This window comes from Anas platyrhynchos, chromosome 4, assembly GCF_047663525.1.
Source record: "Anas platyrhynchos isolate ZD024472 breed Pekin duck chromosome 4, IASCAAS_PekinDuck_T2T, whole genome shotgun sequence".
Classification (NCBI taxonomy): domain Eukaryota; kingdom Metazoa; phylum Chordata; class Aves; order Anseriformes; family Anatidae; genus Anas; species Anas platyrhynchos.
The window spans coordinates 79,271,136-79,289,855 of NC_092590.1; the positions used below are offsets into that span (position 1 = coordinate 79,271,136).

The 18,720-nt window shown below is 67.4% G+C and overlaps 3 protein-coding genes across 7 annotated transcripts; all 3 read left to right on the forward strand.

Moving 5' to 3' along the window:
* Positions 1–49: 49 nt before the first annotated feature.
* On the forward strand, positions 50–2,327 carry LOC140002530 (N-acetyltransferase family 8 member 3-like). 4 transcript variants are annotated; one of them, XM_072037953.1, is made up of 2 exons: positions 50–391; positions 1,507–2,327. In XM_072037953.1, the coding sequence occupies exon 2, from the start codon at positions 1,521–1,523 to the stop codon at positions 2,211–2,213; it is 693 nt and encodes a 230-aa protein (XP_071894054.1). In that variant the 5' UTR covers positions 50–391; positions 1,507–1,520; the 3' UTR covers positions 2,214–2,327. The 4 variants fall into 4 exon arrangements, with proteins under 4 accessions (XP_071894054.1, XP_071894056.1, XP_071894053.1 ...); XM_072037955.1 differs by having other exon boundaries at positions 50–366; XM_072037952.1 differs by having other exon boundaries at positions 51–347.
* Positions 2,328–3,667: 1,340 nt separating this feature from the next.
* VPS16 (VPS16 core subunit of CORVET and HOPS complexes) lies at positions 3,668–11,446 on the forward strand. Its single transcript, XM_072037958.1, has 24 exons — positions 3,668–3,832; positions 3,916–4,004; positions 4,083–4,180; positions 4,536–4,664; positions 5,044–5,188; positions 5,257–5,372; positions 5,639–5,761; positions 6,469–6,524; positions 6,744–6,833; positions 7,029–7,123; positions 7,296–7,372; positions 7,504–7,635; positions 7,735–7,862; positions 8,079–8,114; positions 8,280–8,388; positions 8,475–8,609; positions 8,686–8,794; positions 9,082–9,179; positions 9,314–9,418; positions 9,983–10,060; positions 10,212–10,381; positions 10,495–10,591; positions 10,717–10,820; positions 11,042–11,446. Exons 1-24 carry the CDS (start codon positions 3,780–3,782, stop codon positions 11,184–11,186), a joined length of 2,517 nt encoding a protein of 838 aa, XP_071894059.1. The 5' UTR covers positions 3,668–3,779; the 3' UTR covers positions 11,187–11,446.
* A 244-nt stretch (positions 11,447–11,690) lies between these two features.
* Positions 11,691–18,529, forward strand: IDH3B (isocitrate dehydrogenase (NAD(+)) 3 non-catalytic subunit beta). Of its 2 annotated transcripts, none has more exons than XM_072037977.1 (12): positions 11,691–11,812; positions 12,028–12,108; positions 13,614–13,712; positions 14,064–14,184; positions 14,587–14,647; positions 14,763–14,895; positions 15,291–15,424; positions 15,629–15,731; positions 16,164–16,310; positions 16,393–16,487; positions 16,592–16,652; positions 18,358–18,529. In XM_072037977.1, the coding sequence occupies exons 1-12, from the start codon at positions 11,777–11,779 to the stop codon at positions 18,433–18,435; spliced, it is 1,149 nt and encodes a 382-aa protein (XP_071894078.1). In that variant the 5' UTR covers positions 11,691–11,776; the 3' UTR covers positions 18,436–18,529. The 2 variants fall into 2 exon arrangements, with proteins under 2 accessions (XP_071894078.1, XP_071894076.1); XM_072037975.1 differs by lacking the exon at positions 18,358–18,529 and adding an exon at positions 16,980–17,838.
* Positions 18,530–18,720: the final 191 nt, after the last annotated feature.

Below are 18,720 nucleotides of genomic sequence, written 5' to 3' on the forward strand. Positions count from 1 at the left end.
CCCCCTGACCCCCCCTCCCCGTCCCCTCCGCCCTTCGCTCGCGGGACACGGAGCCGCTGGCAGGGAGCCCACGGCACCGGCGCTGCCCGTGGGCAAAGTCCCCGGGGGGGGCCACGGTTCCCGGGGGGGGGGGGCACCAAGCCCCCGCATCCCCGCGCCGTGCCCGAGCATCTCCCGCCGCCGCCGGTCTCCGTGCGCCTGCCGGGGCCGCCCTCGGGTGCGTTTCGCCCGGTGCCGGTCCCGGTGCCGGTGCCGGCGGAGGCGCCGCGGGGAGGCCGGTGCGGGGGGGGCCGCCCCTTCCCCTTCGCTGCCCGCCCGCAGCCGCCGCCAGCCCGGCCCGGGCCCCGGTAAGGGCCGCTACCGCCGGTAACCGGCACGGCCTCGGGCCTCGGTGTGCGGGGGGGGCACCGGAGGAGAGGGACGGGGGGGGGGACACACAGGGGGATAACGGGGGGAGCGGGGGAGAAACGGGGGGAGCGGGGAACGGGGGGCAGGGGGGGCACGGAGCGGGGGGGGGGCGGAGAGGAAACGGGGGGAGGGCGAGAGGGGAGAGGAGGAAGCGGGGAGGGGGGGGGCAGAGGGATCAGGGAGCCGGGGGGGGAAGCGGGGCGATGGAGCAGGGAAGGGGAGAAGGGAGCAGAGGGAAGAGGGGAGGGCGGAAAGGGGAAGCTGGGGGGGGGGGAGCTGGGGCTGCGCGGAGCAAAGCGCGTCCCATGCCCCGGGGGGGGGCTGCGGGCCCGTGTCCGTGGGGCTGGGGGGGTCAGCACGGCGTGCAGGGGGCTGGCAGCAGCGGGTGGGGGGCCAGGAGCCCACCGGTGGGGTGCGCGGTGCCACAGCCCTAACGGAGCTGGATGGGGGTGGGTGCCCCCCCAGAGACAAGGCCAGCACGGCCCCCTTGGGGTCCCCCCGCCAGGGCAGCTCAGCCGCCACAGGCACAAACTTTGCCCCTTGCTGGCAGCTCCTTGGGGCACGGGGCAGAGCTGGGGCTGTGCTGGGACCCCACTGAGTGCTGGGGCTGCCGGGGGGGCAGCAACCCCCAGACCCTGCCCCGCTGGAAGGGGCTGTGCTGGGGGGAGGTCCTGCTCGTCCCCTCGTCCCAGCCCTGCAGCCTCAAGGTCCCTGGGGCTGGCGGTATGAGCACCTCTGTGGCCTCATCAGGAATAAAAATTGGGACACCCCCCCCCTGCCCATTGCTTGCAGAGGGACCCCCGTGCAAGTCCAGCCTGGCACAGCCCTGGGCTGGCACTGCTCGAAGTGCTTGGGGCAAAACCCCACGGGGGTCCAGCAGGACGGGGGCCCGGGATGCCTGCCCCAGGCAGGGTTTGTGCAGGATTTTGGTGGCGGGGGGGCACTGACACCGACAGGGGGGTGCGGGATGCAGGCTGGTGCCCAGCCGATGAGGGACATCGTGGTGGTGGTGCCCGCGTCCTGGGCACCGCGGGGTCGAGGCACGGCCGGGGGCGCTGAGGGCTGCAGGAGCCGTGACCCCCCCGGTACCACCCGCAGGTGCCGGCAGAGCCATGGCTCCCTACCGCATCCGGCAGTACCGGGACCAGGACTATGACGCCGTGCGGTCCCTCTTTGCCCGCGGCATCCTCGAGCACTCCCCGGCCGTGTACCGGCACGTGCTGCGCTCGGCGCGGATGCAGCTGGCTCTGCTCGCCCTCTTCACCGCCGTGCGGGCGGCCGCCGGCTGCTGGCTGCTGGCGCTGGGGGCCGCGGCGCTGGCGCTGGCGGGCGCCTGGCCCTTGCTGCGCTCCTTCAGCACGTCCTACGTGCGCCAGGCGCTGCTCAGCGACCTCCTGGACATCCGCGCCACCTACATGCGGGCGCCCGACTCCTGCTTTTGGGTGGCGGAGGCCGGGGGGAGCGTGGTGGGCATGGTGGCCGTGGCGCCGCCGCAGGACCCGGCGCACAGGGGGGTGGCCCTGGAGCTGAAGCGAATGTCGGTCAGCAAGGAGCACCGCGGCCGAGGCATCTCCAAGGCGCTGTGCGGGGAGGTGCTGCGCTTCGCCCAGGCGCGGGGCTACGGGGCCGTGGTGCTCTCCACCTCCGTGGTGCAGGTGGTGGCCCAGCGGCTCTACGAGGGTCAGGGCTTCAGGAAGGTGGGCGCCTCCAGCCCCTCGCTGCTCGCCAGCCTGCTCTGCTTCCAGATCTTCCAGTACCGCTGCGACCTGCCCGGACGCCCCCCGGCCCCGGCCCCGCCACGCTAGGCCCCGCCGCGGCACCGGCACCGGCACCGGGAGGTGGTGGCAGGCTGAGAGTCCAGGGGCTTTCCTGGATCCTAGAGCACTGAGAAATAAACAGAGACCTTGGGATGTGCTGCACGAGTGTTTGGGGCCGTGTTTGGGGCCTTGTATGGGGCCTTGTATGGGGCTGTGTATGGGGTCATGTACAGGGCCACGTATGAGGTCATGTTTGGGGCTGTGTACGGGCATGTATGGGGGTGTGTACGGGGCTGGGGCCACGTATGGGGCCGTGTATGGGGGTGTGTACGGGGCTGTGTCCAGGGGTTGTATGGGGTTGTGTATGGGGCTGTATATGGGGCTGTATACAGGGCCGTGTATGGGGCTGTATACAGGGCCATGTATGGGGCTGTGTACGGGGCTGGGGCCATGTATGGGGCCGTGTATGGGGGTGTGTATGGGGTCACGTACAGGGCTGTGTTTGGGGCCATGTACGGGACAGTGTATGGGGGTGTGTATGGGGCTGGGGCCGTGTACAGGGCTGGGACTGGGGGTTGTATGGGGTTGTGTATGGGGCTGTACATAGGGCTGTATACAGGGCCGTGTATGGGGCTGTGTACAGGGCTGGGGCCATGTATGGGGCCGTGTAAGGGGGTGTGTATGGGGTCATGTACAGGGCCATGTATGGGGCCATGTTTGGGGCCGTGTACGGGGCTGTGTATGGGGGTGTGTACAGGGCTGGGCCCTTGTATGGGGCTGTGTCTGTGGGTTGTATGGGGTTGTGTATGGGGCTATCTATGGGGCTGTATACAGGGCCGCGTATGGGACTGTATACGGGGGTGTCCCCACATGTCCAAGCCCCCGCAGCTCCTGCCCATGCTGCAGGTTTCCATTTCCCTGCCCCATGCCCGTGTCCATGCCAGGCCCCGGTGCTGCCCTGCGGCCCGGGGTGCTCCCGGTTTCCCTGCGGCCCTACACACACCGGGTGCCCCCTGGGGGCTTCCCCGGCCTGGCACCGGGCATGGCGGGGGGGTGACGGGCCTGGTGCTGGCCCGGTGGGCGGCGGGGATGGTGGCGGGGGTGATGGTGGTGGTGTCAGGGATATTGGTGTCAGTGGTGGTGTCACTGGGGGTGTCACTGGGGGTGTCGGTGGTGGTGTCGGTGGGGGTGTCGGTGTCGGTGGGGGTGTCAGTGGGGGTATTGGGGGGGTGTGGGCCATGCACAGTGCTGCGGGGCAGCGAGGAACGGGGCTGGAAGGGGCTCGGGGCCGGGGCACTGCCGGGGGCCCCGCCTGGGCCCAGCACCGGGGGCCGAAGCCAGGCCCCGCGGGGCCACCCCGGGATGGCGGCGGCCCGCCGCGCCCTCACTCAAGATGGCGGCGCCTCCCTCACCCCGCCGGTGCCCTCACTCAAGATGGCGGCACCTTCCCCCTCCCCTCCCGTGCCCTCACTCAAGATGGCGGCAGCCGGGGCGGTGTCGGTGGCGGCGGGGCGGGGCCGGGGGGGGGCCGCGGGCACCGGCAGGGACACGGGAACCGGCACGGGCAGGGGCTGAGCGGGGAGGGGGCGGCCCCGGGCGTCCCGGTGCGGCGCCATGGACTGCTACACGGCCAACTGGAACCCGCTGGGCGAGGAGGCCTTCTACCGGTGAGGGGCGGCCGGTGGCGGATGGGGGGGGCGGCCGGTGGGGGTCTCAGCACCCTCACCGGTCCCGTGTGCCCGCCCGGCAGCAAGTCGGAGCTGTACGCCATGGAGTGGGGCCTGCGCGAGGAGCTGCGGGACTGCCTGGTGGCGGCCGCCCCGTACGGGGGGCCCATAGGTACGGGGGGAGCACCGGGGGAGGGGGGGCACCGGGGGGGTGCCACCGGCTGAGGGCCCCCCCCGTGGCCTCCCGCAGCTCTGCTCCGGAACAGCGCCCGCAGGGAGAAGTCACCCGGTGCCCGCCCGCTGCTGGACACCTTCTCAGCCTCGGGGCTGCTCCTCGCCAGCATCCCGGTGAGGGGGGTCCGGACCGGCCCCGGGGGGCGGCAACGGGGCCTCAGCACCCCCCGGGGTGCCCGGAGGGGCTGCTCGGGAGCGGTGTGTGCGGGGGGCACCGGGGGGTGGGTACGGGGGGAGAGGGAGAGGGACAGGGACTGGGAGCCCACCAGGCTGGGAGAGGGGACGTGGGAGCGGTGCCGGGGTCCCGGGAGCACCGTGCCCCCTGTCCCCCTGCACGGGGCTGGGGCAGACACGGGGGGAGCTGCCCTCGTCTTGGGGTGCTGTGGAGATGGGGGTCACACCTCCCGGAGGGACATCCCGGTGGGGTGCCCGCAGCCCCGCAGCACGCTGAGCGGTGCCGTGCCCGCAGTGGAAGAGCGGCCAGGTGGTGCAGCTGGGCTGGACGGCCGGCGAGGACCTGCTGTGCATCCAGGAGGACGGCACCGTGCTCATCTACGACCTCTTCTGCGAGTTCAAGCGCCACTTCAGCATGGGCAACGTGAGTAGGGGGGGTGCAGAGCGCGGGAAGGGCCGGGGGGCTCGTCACCATCAGCTGGGCAGGGATGGGTTTGGGGGGCAGAGAGGTGCTGTGAGATCTTTCTCGGTGATCTCAGCCCCGCGGGGCTCAGCTGAGAGCCTGAGGTCCCCGCTGGCTCCCTTCGGACATGAGCTGGGGGCAGAGCAAGCCCCCGATTTGGTGCAGGAGTGAGACCTGTCGCAGCTGGGATGCTGCTGGCCGTGCAGCACGGGGCTGGGCTCACTCCTCCCTGGGACAATCTCACTCCCAGAGCCCCGGTGCCTCTCTGGCAGCGTGCTGCAGACCCTGAGTGCCGCAGCCCAGGCTCACCTCTCTCTCTCCTTCTCTCTCCGTGGCGCAGGAGGTGCTGCAGAACCACGTGCTGGAGGCGAAGGTGTTCCACACGGAGTACGGCACCGGCGTGGCCATCCTCACCGGGGCACACCGCTTCTCGCTGGCCACCAACATCGACGACCTGAAGCTGCGCAGGATGCCCGAGGTCCCAGGTGGGTTTCATCCCTCCTGCTCCCCTCTCCGGCTCCTGCAGGGCCCTGACGCTCGGTGCCCGCTGCAGGCCTGCAGAAGCCCCCCTCCTGCTGGGCCGTGCTGTCCCAGGACAGAGTCACCATCGTCCTGCTGGCCGTCGGCCAGGACCTGTACCTGCTGGACAACACCTCCTGCTCCGTGGTGGTGAGTGACCCACTCTGAGGGGAGCGGGGCAGCCTCCAGCACTCGCTGGCAGGTTTTTCCCCCATCCCTGCTGTCCCACGGGCAGCACAAACACCCGGACACCTCAAAGGGGTGAGGACAAGGTGGGCACAGCGAGGGAGGGGACAGCTTTGGCCAGCTCGCAGCCCCTTGTGCAGTCGGTGCCGGCGTGTGGCACGCTGTGTGTCCCCGGGTGGTGCCCCTGGGTGTAACCCTGTCCTCTGACGCTCTCCTTTTCCCTGTCCCAGACCCCCCCCGGCATGAGCCCCTCTGCCGGCGCCTACCTGCAGATGGCCGTGTCCTTCAACTACCGCTGCCTGGCTCTCTTCACCGACACTGGCTACATCTGGATGGGGCTGGCCACGCTGAAGGTGAGCTCCCCTTCATGGGCTCAGCTCTGCAGGCTGGCCTTGCTGCTGCTGATAGACATCTGCACTCCTGTCACCGAAATATCCTCCCACCTTTGTTTTTTCATCTAATTTTAGACCTATCTCGCTAATTTTTCCACTTCCAAATCCACATTTGCATCTCCCTTTCTACATCTGAACTCCTCCCAAACAGCCTGCCCCTAAGTGCTTCTTCCACAGCAGATTCTCTGACACCTGTACCCAAACTGGGCGGTTCCAGTATCGTTTCCCAGCTAGTCTCACTCTTATTGCTGTGAGCAGTGTGCTCACTCAGGTGTAGGAGGCCTTGCAGGACTTTGCCCGATTCCCATACTGGAGGTGTCCCAGTTATTTATGTGCCCCCCTGAAGCAATTCGGTTTCCTTTAGTCTCTGCCCACTTGCTGGTCTCAGTTGAGCACCAGCAGTTCCTTGCTTTACATGCAGATGGGCTGCACACCAGAGCAGCAGATAAATGCTTCTCACAGACGGTTTAAGTGCTCACACAGCGTCCTCACCCTTCGGCTGTGCCAGCCGTGCCCTGGCTCGCTCTGGGGCTGGATCTGGAGCCAGCTTCTTCAGCAGGACGTGTGCTCTGTGCTGGTTTTCACCCCTAATCGCGCCCCTCGGCGCGTGGCTCCAGCAGCACGCACACCACCTTCCCTCACCTCTCCCTGACTCGTCTCTTTCCCAGGAGAAGTTCTGCGAGTTCAACTGCAGCATCCGAGCGCCGCCCAAGCAGATGGTTTGGTGAGTGGCCCCCTGGCTGTACCCCCCTGGGCTGTGCCCCCCACCACACACCCCTGGATGCTCGACCCTTTGCCGGGGTCTGCCCAGCTCCGTGGCCACCCCGGGACGAGTGGGACCATCCCTCGTGTCCCTGCTCCAGGCGTGGGGGCTGCGGGGCAGTCCTGGTGCTGCAGTGGGGCAGGGGGCAGCGCTCCCTGACCCCCTGGGGTTCCCCCACAGGTGCATGCGTCCCCGCAGCCGGCAGCGCGCCGTGGTGATGGCGTGGGACCGGCAGCTGATGGTGGTCGGGAACTCCACGGAGTGCATCCAGTATCCTTTGGGGAGGGGGGGCTCACCCCAGGGGTGAGCGAGGGCTGTCGTGGTGGGGCGATCCCTGCCCCTCCCCAGGCCCTGGAAAAGGGGAGGGGGCTCATGAGGCCCAGCCGGGGGGGTGGGTGACAGGGGGACGCTGCTGGTCTGGCTCTGCACCACTCCCTTCCCGCGAGCCCTTAGCGGGGAGCACAGATTTGTCCTGGATGAGGACTCCTACCTGGTGCCAGAGCTGGATGGGGTCCGCATCTTGTCCCGCACCTCCCACGAGTTCCTGCACGAGATCCCAGGTGAGATGTCCCCTGGGTGAGGCCCCTCCAGCCCTGCTGAGAGCGGGCACTGGCACCGGATCTCCCCTAGGGCCCCAGAGCTGCACTGGGAGCGGCACTGGGACAGCCCCAGGTGGCACCTGCTCTGGGGCAGCCTCTAATAATGTGTTTTTTTTCTTTCTCCCCTCCGCAGAGGCCAGCCAAGAGATCTTCAAAATCGCCTCTATGGCCCCGGGAGCTCTCCTGTTGGAGGCACAGAAGGAGTACGAGGTTCGGCACCCTGCCCTGCTCCATACCTGCCTCCTGCCCCAGCTTGGTGGTCCTGTGGTCCCGGGGCTCCCCCTGGCTGGTGGGCGTCCCCTGGCCCGCAGATCCCCCCCACGGGCTGTGCTTCCCTGCAGAAGGAGAGCCAGAAGGCAGACGAGTACCTGCGGGAGATCAAGGACCAGAAGCTGCTCCCGGAGGCGGTGAGCCAGTGCATCGAGGCGGCCGGCTACGAGCACGAGCCGGAGACTCAGAAATCCCTGCTGCGGGTGAGAGAAGGAGGCAGAGGAGGGTCTGGGTGAGGCCGAAGGCATTTCCCCGCCTGCTCCAGGCCTCTCCCATGAGCAGATCCCACACTTCTCCCGCAGGCAGCCTCCTTTGGGAAGTGCTTCATCGACAAGTTCCCCCCGGAGAGCTTCGTGCGCATGTGCCAGGACCTGCGGGTGCTCAACGCCATCCGGGACTACCAGATCGGCATCCCCCTCACCTTCACCCAGTATCCTGCCTCGTGGGGCGGGGGCAGGGGGTCCCTGGGGGGCAGGGGGTCTGGTGTGAGCTGGGCTCTGTGCCTGTGCCTCGGGCTGGCTGTCCCTCCGTGATGGGGTCCCGTGCTGCTGGGCTGGCCCTGGGGTGCTGCCGGGAGGGGACAGGCACCCAGCAGGCGTTGCCTGCGCTCTGGGGGGGTCCGAAATTCCCTTGACTGTCAGCACAGGTACAAGCAGCTCACCATCGAGGTCCTGCTGGACAGGTGAGGCTCCCCTGCACGGGGCCAACCCCGAGCAGCCCAGGCTGAGGCTGTGCCTGGCCCCGCTGCCGTCCCCACAGAGCTGGGGGCTCAGCGGGCTCTGAGCTGCGTGGCCCCTCGCCCGCCCTGCTCCGGGGCTCTCCGCTGAGCCTCCACGTCCCCCCCCAGGCTGGTGCTGCGGCGCCTCTACCCCCTGGCCATCAGGATCTGCGAGTACCTGCACCTCTCCGAGATCCAGGGCGTCAGCCGCATCCTGGCCCACTGGGCTTGCTACAAGGCAAGGGGGCGGCTCCAGGGGGGGCGGCTCGGGGGGGCTCTGCAGCGCCAGGGCCGTGCTGACCGCGCCGCTCTGCTCCCCTCCAGGTGCAGCAGAAGGATAAATCCGACGAGGAGGTGGCCTACGCCATCAACCAGAAGCTGGGGGACACACCGGGCATCTCCTACTCCGAGATCGGCGCCCGGGCTTACGACTGCGGCCGCACGGAGCTGGCCATCAAGGTAACCCCGGGGGGCCGGGGTAGTGCTGGCACCCACGGGGGGGGCTGCGTGCTGATCCTCTCTCTGCTGGCCACAGCTGCTGGAGTACGAGCCGCGCTCCGGGGAGCAGGTCCCGCTGCTGCTGAAGATGAAGCGCAGCAAGCTGGCCCTGAGCAAGGCCATCGAGAGTGGGGACACGGACCTGGGTAAGGGGCAGGGCTGGGGGGGCAGCGGGTGTGAGGGAGGGTCCTGAGGCAGGAGAGGCTTTGCAGAACCCAGCACCGGGGGGCTGCTCAGCATCCGGGCAGCAAAACTCCCTTGGGAAGGGCTCAGAGTCCGGGGGAACGTGGTTGTGGCTCTGTGCTGCGTGGGATGGGGGTGGTGGGAGCTGCTTGGGACCTGCAAGGGGGGAAGCACGGGGCTGTGCCCTGTGCTGGGGTGGCTGCACGTCCCAAAACGCTGCCCCTGCCCCAAAATGCTGCCCCTGCCCCAGTCTACACCGTGGTGCTGCACCTGAAGAACGAGCTGAACCGCGGCACCTTCTTCATGACGCTGCAGAACCAGCCCGTGGCCCTCAGCCTCTACCGCCAGGTAGGGGCTGCCCGCTCCTTCCTCTGCCCCTCGTCCCCTGCCCCGATGCCTCGGGGGGGCCCTGGTGGTGCTGCGGTGTGGCAGGGGCAGCTCCCAGTCCCCCCCTGCCCTCCCCTCTCCCTGTGCCCCCCCAGTTCTGCAAGCACCAGGAGCGGGAGACGCTGAAGGACCTGTACAACCAGGACGACAACCACCAGGAGCTCGGCAACTTCCACGTCCACTCCAGCTACTCGGAGAAGGTCTGTGCCCGGCAGGGACAGGAGGAGGGTGGCGGAGGGGCTGGGGGCTCCAGCCTGGCTCCTCCTGGGCCGTGGCAGCGTCCTGGGCACCCTCCCTGGGGAGAAGGGGCTGGGGGGGGGCCACGTCCTGCCTGGTGCCTGCGCCTGTCCCCTGGGGTCAGCAGCGTGAGCCTGGTGTCTGCACCCTCAGGGTAGGCTCTGGCTGTGGGATTCATAGAATATCCTGAATTAGGATGGACCCATAAGGATCAAATCCAACCCCAAGGACTATGAAGGGCCCCCCTGGCTCATGCCCCAGGGCCAGCACCTCCCTGGGGCTCTGCTGGAGGTCACCGTCCCCTCCTGCATGAAATGGGGAGCTCTGGGTCCCCCCAGGACAGGAGGGGATCCAGCCCCCTGCCTATTTTGGGTGATCAGCGTTGAGTGTCACCACGCTGGAGCCTGGCCTTGGCTGTGTCGGTGTCACCCACCCCTCCTGCTGGGCTTTGAGGGGCCGCCTGTCCCCTGCGGCGTGCCAGCCGTGCTGCCGGGGGGGTGACGTGGCCGTGGCTTCTGTCCCCCCAGCGCATCGAGGGGCGAGTAGCAGCCCTGCAGAACGCGGTGGACGAGTACTACAAGGCCAAGAATGAGTTTGCTGCCAAGGTGAGCGGGGCCAGGGAGGTGCCACAGCCCCCCCACTATAACACAGGGCTCAGCTGGGCCACGGGCACAGGATGGGGGCCACAGAGCCCCCACCCTGTGTGGGGTGCTGCCCCTGGGACAGGGACCCCTCAGCCAGGACCTCGTTCCCCAGGCCACAGAGGATCAGATCAAGCTGCTGCGGCTCCAGCGGCACCTCCAGGAGGATTTTGACAAGCCCTACCTCGACCTCTCGCTGCACGACACCGTCTCCACCCTCATCCTGGACGGCCACTACAAAAAGGCCGAGCAGCTCTACCGCGACTTCAAGATCCCCGACAAGCGGTGGGGGCACAGGGGGGCGGCTTTTTGGGGGACCCCTGGGCTGGGGGAGTTACGGGGGCTGCAGCCTGCTGGCAGCAGCTGGAGCAGCCCCTTCCCTCTGTGCCCCCCCCCAGCTACTGGTGGCTGAAGATCAACGCCCTGGCCACGCGAGGGGACTGGGAGGAGATGGAGAAGTTCTCCAAGAGCAAGAAGTCGCCCATCGGCTACCTGGTAAGGGCTGGCCTCGCTCCTCGAGGGTCCTGCCATCCCCTCACCCTGTCCCCGTGCTGTCCTGCAACTGGGAGGGGTCTTTGGGGGGGGCAGCTGCCTCCCCTCTCCCCCTGTTCTCCCCCCAGCCCTTCGTGGAGATCGCCGTGAAGCACCACAACCGCTACGAGGCCAAGAAGTACGCCCCCCGGGTGACCCCCGAGCAGCGCGTCAAGGCCTTCATCCTCGTGGGGTGCGTGGGGAGCCCGGGGGGGGCCCCGGGGACAGGGCTGGGGGTGGGGGGAGCAGCTGGGGTCGGCGCTCCTCAGGCTGTGGGTTTTGGGGGACTTGGGGGGAAACTATGAGCCTCCTCCTTCTGTAGTTGGGGGGGGTCCCCCTGTTTCCTTCCCCTTGTTCCCTGTGGGGGGGGGAGCGGTGCTGCAGCCCCCAGCCCCCTTTGTTTTGTGCCCGCAGGGACCTGGAGCAGGCGGCCGACGCTGCCATCGAGCACAAGAGCGAGGCGGAGCTGAGCTGGGTCCTGGCGCGCTGCACCCCCGGCACCGACAGCGCCCTGATGGAGAAACTCAACCGGGCTCGGGCCCAGATCATGAAAAAATGAGCCTGGGGGGGGGCTGCGAGCCCCTCTGGGAGCTGCTGGGGCTGGAGGGGGGGTAGGAGCCGGCCCTGCCTCCCTCTGGGTCCCCCCCGGGCATTTCCAGCCCCCTGCCCCCTCCTTGGGGCCAAGCTCAGGGGTCCTGGCTCTGTGCTGGGGGGGCCGGGGGGGGGCTGCGTGCTACAGGCAGGGGGTGCCTGACCCCCCCAGCACCCCCAGACCCTCCCCAACACCCCCACTTCTGGTCAATAAAGAGCAAAAGCGCCTGGATGCCTCGGGTCACAGGGGGCTGGGGGGGTCGAGGGGGGGGGTCTTAGGGGTCTGGGGGGGCGTCTGGGGGCTGGGGGGGGGGGGTCTTGGGATCAGGGGGAGGCCTGGGGGGGGGCTCTCAGGGGGCTGGGGGGGGGGTCTCGGGGCTGGGAGGGGGTCTTGGGGCCGGGGAGGGGCCTGGGGGGGGGTCTCGGGGGTGGGGGGGGCTGAGGCCACGGGGGGGGGGGTGAGGGGGGGGGGCTCATGGGGGCGTGGCCACCAGGCCCCGCCCACCCCCTAAGCCCCGCCCCCTCTCCCCCAGCCGCAGTGCATTGTGGGCCGGCAACATGGCGGCGCTCAGCGCGGGGCGGGCGGCGGCCGGGGTGAGGGGGGGGGGGAGCGGGGACCACCGGGGGGCGGGGGGGGGCTGGGGGGGGCGGCTGGGGTTGGGGGGGGACGGGGGGGGCGGCCTGGGCCGGGGGCTGTTGGGGTGGGGGGGGCTGGGGGGGTCTGGGGGGGGTTTGGGGGTCTCCAGCCGGGGCTGGGGGCTCGGGGGGGGCCCCTCGGCCGCCTCTCACCGCCTGCCGCCCCCCCCCAGGGCCTCCTGCGTGCCCGCAGCATCGGAGCCTGGCGGGCCCTGAGCGCCACCGCCGCCCTCCGGGACACCGCAAAGGGCAAGGTGAGGGCCGGGGGGGGGGGCAGGGGGGGGCTCGGCCTGGTGCTGGGGGGGGGCTGCCAGGGGGGGTCTGCAGGCAGGGGGCACCGGGCTGCAGCAGGAGCAGGGGGGGGGCCCAAAATGTGTGGGACAGGGCATGGGGAGCCCCTGCACCCGGCTGGGTCTGCGTCGTGTCCCCGTCCCCGTCCCCGTCCCTGTCCCCGTCCCCGTCCCCGTCCCTGTCCCCGTCCCCGTCCCTGTCCCCGCAGGGTTTGTGCAGCCGCAGCTCGGGGCTGCAGCAGTGACAGGCAGCTTGCTCTGCCCCCTGCCCCTTACCCCTAATTTCGGGGTGTGTAATTATAGCAACTGCTGCCAACAGCGCTCTGTGCAGCAGTGTGCGATCGCTGATAGAGGTCAGATAAGGTAAGAGCAGCAGTTTAGCACATACAAACGTGGTTTACCCTTCATGGCCTGAAAAGCAGAGCCGTGATGGGGCTGCTTTCGGTGGGAGTAAGGACGGAGCAAACAAGGGGAGCGCCAGGCAGTGAGGTAACATCTCTGTCACACCGTGGCTGACAGCACGGCTCCTGCCCGGGCCCCTCGGTGGGCAGAGGTGTCCTGTGCTTGTGGCGAGGACACCGAGAGGAAGGGTTCAGCACTGGGTAACATCTGCTCTGAAGGTGCTCTGCCCCTTCTCAACGACTTGGCGAGGTTTTCTGCCCCACAGCTTGATTCTGGGCTTGTGCTCTCCAAAACAGACAAAAGCAGAGACTTTTGGTTTTCATTTCACACTTGCTGTTGCGTTTTGCCTCTCCTCACCGCCCACCTGCACCTCGTAGCGCTGACATGTGCACTCCCCCTGCCGCACAGAGGGGAGCAGACAACATTTACGTTTAACATATTAAACATCTTGCTGTTTGGAACTGGATAAACGCCTGCCAGACGTGGCTGTGGCTCTGAATACAGCGTCCCTGACTTGCCCGGGTCTGGTAGTGGAAGGTCAGGAGTGACTGAGAGGAAGAAGAGGAAACGTAAGGTTCCCTTTCACACCGATGAGGGGAGCCAAACCTCATATTCCAGACAAAAAACTCCTTCATAAGGCAGTGCTTGTCCTCACTTGCATCCCTATTTATGGGAGTTACCTTTTCTGTTCGTGCTGCGTTGCCCGGTGAAGCTGTCAGGTGCACTTCTTGTCTCCTCCTGAGACCACCCGGTCTGTGGCTGGTTGTGAGATCTCGGCTCAGCTCGGTGCAGGGAATTGCTGCCTGCAGGGGCAGGATTAGTAAAAGGAGCGGGTAAAAATAGGATCCAGCGAAAGGGGGGGCAGCAGGGCTGATGTTGGGGTGTCTGTGGGGTGGCTCAGGGATTAGCCTGAGGCTGGTTCTGCTGAGTGCTTTCAGGCTCTGTCCTAGCACAAAACCCGGGGATGTGCCAGCTCCCCTTCGGGGGGTGCCGGGGGGGGCAGGGGGTGCAGGTGGGTCACGGCCCCGGGGGGCAGGAGCTGTCAGTGCCCTCTGCTCTCCCTGCAGCCAGAGAACACCAAGCCGGATGGCACCTTCCAGGTCACCATGCTGCCCGGGGACGGCGTGGGCCCGGAGCTGATGCACGCCGTCAAGGAGGTGTTCAAGGTAAGGGCTGCCCCCGGTGGCATGGGGACGGGGGGGGGCAGCTGCTGAGACAGCTGAGAGCCTGCCCCTGGGCTGCAGCGCCGAGCTGCAGGGGTCTGAGAGCCCCAGGGCTTTGCCTTTGCCCTTCCCCTAAAAAGATTCAGCTGAAATAGTGATCCTGCAAATGGGTCCTGACAAGTTTGGTGACAGGAACCAAACCCCGCGGTCGCTTCCCTCCTCTCCCCGAGGCTGGTTTGAGGCTTCACGCCCCTCGCTCCGGGCCGTGCAGTCACTGCCCCTCTGTGGGGTGTTTGAAACGTCCCTGCCGAGCCTCCTGCGGGCCGTGGCTCCCGTGCTGCCTCCCTGCTGCAGGCCGCCAGCGTGCCGGTGGTCTTCGACGAGCACCACCTGAGCGAGGTGCAGAACATGGCATCGGAGGAGAAGCTGGATGAGGTGGTGGACTCCATGAAGGAAAGCAAAGTGGCCCTGATAGGTAAGGACAGCGCTGCTGCCCGGCTCTGAGGGCTCCTGCTGTGCCTGAAGGTGTTGCCTTAACCCAAACGCCGTTAGAGGCTTTTGGAGGGCAGGAATTCCTGTGGTTAGCCCTGGGGAAGGCAGCGTGGGGTCTAAACAAAGAGGCAGACTGCCCGTACTGGTGTCCTTAGCTTATAAATGAGGTGTGTGAGGCTGTGTCCAGCTTCTGCTGCTGAAGGGAGATCTGGCACGGGCTGGACAAAGGATCTCACGGGGCTCCCGCAGCACGAGGCCGGTCAGCGCCTGGCCAAGGCTCTGCTGAAAGCCCCCATTCCCTGCTGCTGTCGGGCCGGGTTCAGGCCGTGCCCTTAGGGGCTGTCAGCGCGCTCCCTGTTCTTACTCCTGCTCCATGTCCCCGCAGGCAAGATCCACACCCCCATGGAGTACAAAGGAGAGCTGGCGTCCTACGACATGAGGCTGAGGTGAGCTCGGAGTGGTGGCAGCGGCAGCAGCTCTCAGCCCGGCACCTGCAGGGTGCCCTCCCTGCCCCACACAGCTCGCAGTGAGGTGCTGACCCCGCTGCCGCTTCTCTTGCAGGCGCAAATTAGACCTGTTCGCAAACGTTGTCCACGTGAAGAGCTTGCCAGGCTATAAAACACGCCACAACAACCTGGACCTCGTGATCATTCGTGAGCAGACGGAGGGGGAGTACAGCTCGCTGGAGCACGAGGTACGGGAGCCGCCCTCCAGCACGTGGCTGCTCTGCCTTGGGGACATCGCTGAGGGCCGGGGACGCCTGCCCCAGGCTGTGTGGCTTTTTTTGCTGCCTTCCACACCGGTTCAGCACAACTGAGGAACTGGCTGAAGCTGCAGCGATGTGCCACGGGGCAGTGATGGGCGCAGGAGATGGGGTGGAGGGGTGGGGATAGGGACTTGATGGGCTGCAGGAGGGACAGTGCCCAAGAAAGGCACCGCGGCTTTGAGGAACCTGCTGGTGAGAGGAGATCCAGCGCCAGGCTCCTCGTCTGGGGCTCACTGGGGCTCAGTGGTGCGGGGGGGCGAGTTGCAGAGGTGTTGGGGCAGGGCTGCACGGTACCCGGCTCCTCACCCCCCTCCCGTGCCCAGAGCGCCAAGGGAGTGATCGAGTGCCTGAAGATCATCACCCGGGCCAAGTCGCAGCGCATCGCCAAGTTCGCCTTTGACTTCGCCACCAAGAAAGGGCGCTCCAAGGTCACGGCCGTGCACAAAGCCAACATCATGTGAGTGCCATGGGGTGGGTCTGACACCGTGAGCTGGGCTCTGCTCCCCTGGGCCCCGACTTCACCGCTTTGGGTTTGGGTGGAGGTGCCCTGCTTGCTGCTGTGCCCTGCTGTGGTGGGACACCAGCTGCTGTTGGATTACCTGCTTCTGTAATGGTTTTGCTGCGGCCCTGCAGGACTTTCACTGTGTTTGCTGTGTCTCAGGAAATTAGGCGACGGGCTGTTCCTGCAGTGCTGTGAGGAAGTGGCAGAACTGTACCCCAAGATCAAGTTTGACACCATGATAATCGACAACTGCTGCATGCAGGTGAGGATCCTGATTCCCTGCCCTACCCCAAAAGCCGTTCTTCACCTTCTGCTGCTTCACCTGCGGAGCGAGGGGATTAAAACCACCGGTGTGAAAGCTGACACAGCTGCTGCTGCTGACAGCTCCCTGCACGAGGGAGCACAGACGGGGTGCTGCAGGTCCTCTGCTCTGTGCCAGCTGAGGGCAGGAGCTGCAGGGACTGAAGCTGGCAGGGCCACACGCAGCTTGTGTCTGGCAGAGGCTTACAAAACTGCCTGGATGCCAGGGCACCCAGCTCTTCTCAGCAGGGCTCTGCCTGCTGCCAATTGAGCACATCTGGGGATGTTTTTGGGTACAGACTCATGAACCTTCCCCCCTCCTGAGGGCTTCCTGCTGCCTGTGTCGGGTAGGACGGCTGAGCAGGGCTCACACCCTCCTCTCCCCCCCATGCAGCTGGTGCAGAACCCCTACCAGTTCGATGTCCTGGTCATGCCGAACCTCTACGGGAACATCATCGACAACCTGGCGGCTGGCTTGGTGGGCGGTGCCGGCGTGGTGCCCGGGGAGAGCTACAGCGCCGAGTACGCCGTCTTCGAGATGGTGAGGGGGGGGCTCTGCAGGGGGCTGCGGGGGGCTGTGGGGGGCTGCGGGGCTGCTCCCTCACCGGCCTCTCCTCCTGCAGGGCGCCCGCCACCCCTTCGCCCAGGCCGTGGGCAGGAACATCGCCAATCCCACGGCCATGCTGCTCTCGGCCGCCAACATGCTGCGGCACCTCAAGTAAGGGCCCGATGGGGGTGTGTGGGGTGGGGACACAGGGAGGGCAGCTGGGGGGGCGCGGACTGACAGCGAGGGGCTGACCTGTGTCTGCTTTCACTCCCTAGCTTGGAATTTCACTCCAACTTGATCGCGGACGCGGTGAAGAAGGTGATCAAAGTCGGAAAAGTGAGTGTTGGGCGGCCGCTCCTGGCGTGTGTCCGTAGCTCCCGTGGGAGCTGTGTCCCAGCTCCCTCCCCAGCCGTCAGCTCCGAAACCCGCGTGCAGCCGTGCTGTGGTTGGTCCCTCTGTGCTTGTCTCGTGCTGTCCGTAGCGTTCGCTGCCTAGGGGAGCTGTGGGGGACGTCAGGCGGCCTCTTCCCGGCTTGCTGCCCCGCCGGGGTGCCAGCAGGGTGTGCAGAGGGAGCTGCTCCCCTCTCCCTGCTCGCGGTCACTGCGCTCAGTTCACGATGGCGTTTCTCCCTTGTTTCTCCCCTTCCCTGTGTTGGATTTTTAGGTTCGGACACGGGACTTGGGCGGTTACTGCACCACTTCTGACTTCGTCAAGTCTGTGATTGACAACCTGCACCCCCACTATGGGGCCTAGGAGCCCCGCGGGCAGCCCCGGGACTTCTCCGCGCCCTCCACCAGCCTCCCCCAGCTTAAGGCCTAGCAGCGCCGCCTCCCCCCACCCACCCCCCGGCTGCCGGGTCCCTGGGGAGGAGGGGGCTCGCCTCCTCCCCAGCCCAGCACCCACCCGTGGCCGGCACTGGGGGGCTCCCAGCCCCCAGCTTCATGTCGGCTCCGTCTCCCCTCGTCCCCATAGCCGGGGTGGTGCCAGGTGGTGGGCAGCGCCCAGCACAGCCCCCGGCAGGCAGCTCAGCGGGGCCGGGGTCCTGTGGGGTCCTCCCCCTGCCCACAGAAGCAGTAGCAATAAATAGGACCCCCGGGCTGAGACCCCGCACCCAGGGACGCAGAAGGGGAAGGTTCTCGCTCGGCACCAGCAGCCCCTCGGGCTCAGTGCCAGGTCCTGGGACAGGCGGCTGTGGGGTGGGGGCGCTGCCGGCCCCCAGCACCCAGTGCAGACCAGGGGCTGGAGCCTGGAGGCTCTGGGGGCTGTGAGCTGAGCCCCCGCCCCCAGGCAGGGCAGTGCAGGAAGAGGCCCAGGCACAGCCGGCTGCTCGCTGTGCTCAGGGTGGGCACACTGCTGCTGCTGCTGCCCCCAGGGGCTGTGCCCCACGGCACTGTGGGGCTGGGCTGCACGTGCTGGGCAGGACCATGGGGCAGACACTGCCCTGAGTGTGAGGGAGTGGGGCCTGGGTGCCGCCATGCTCTGTATCCGTGTTTGCAAATAAAGGGACCAACGCTGCCCCCCAGCCCCGGTGCTGTTTCCCCACAGGGTTGCTCTCCCCCAGCCCTGGCAGGGACCTGAAGCCGTGTTGCAGGGGCCAGATGCCGGTTGTTGGAGCTGGGGGGTCCAGCTCCTCACCCCCATCCCCAGCCTGCAGCAGGGGAGCTCTGCCCAGGGAGCTCTGCTCTTACCACAGCCCTCTGGGTGCAGGAGAGGTGCCGCCCTTCCTTTGCAGCCACCAGCAGCCCCCTGGGGGGGGGCTCAGAGCAGGGGGAAAAGTGCTGGTCACTGCTGAAGCCTGCGGCAGGACACCCAGCACCGCACACACCCCCACAGCTGCGGTGTCAGACACAGCAGCAAAAAAAAAAAGATTAAAAAAATCAAGAGGACTGATGCTGCACGATGCAGGCAGGATGCGCCACCTGCCCCCTGCTCCCACAGCTGTCCCCATGGCCCCTGCACCAGCGCTGGGGACACCAAGGGGGGCTTCAGAAGGCCTTGGGGGGCTCAGCCCCGCGGTGCTGATGTTCCCCTCTCGTTGCAGGTGCGCACAGCGGACATGGGTGGATACGCCACGTCCCTGGACTTCACCCAAGCGGTGATAGCAGCCCTGGATGTGTAGGGCTGCTGCTCGGCCGTGGGCAGCCCAGGGGCGCCTGCTTTGCCTGCCCGGTAATTTATTGCTTCCCTGTAATAAAATGGCCTCTGCAGCACGACGGGGGGCTCCGGGTGTGCACCGACTGTGGATGCAGCAGGGGGTGGGGGGCACAGCACCATGCAAGCTGCATTGGCTGCTCCAGCGGCACCAGGCCCCTCCTGGAGGCGAGCTGGGGCAGGACGGGCACAGCTACAGGGTGCTGGGGGGAGCAGGGGGACTGCCCGGCCCCTTCCTGCCTGGGCAAGGGGG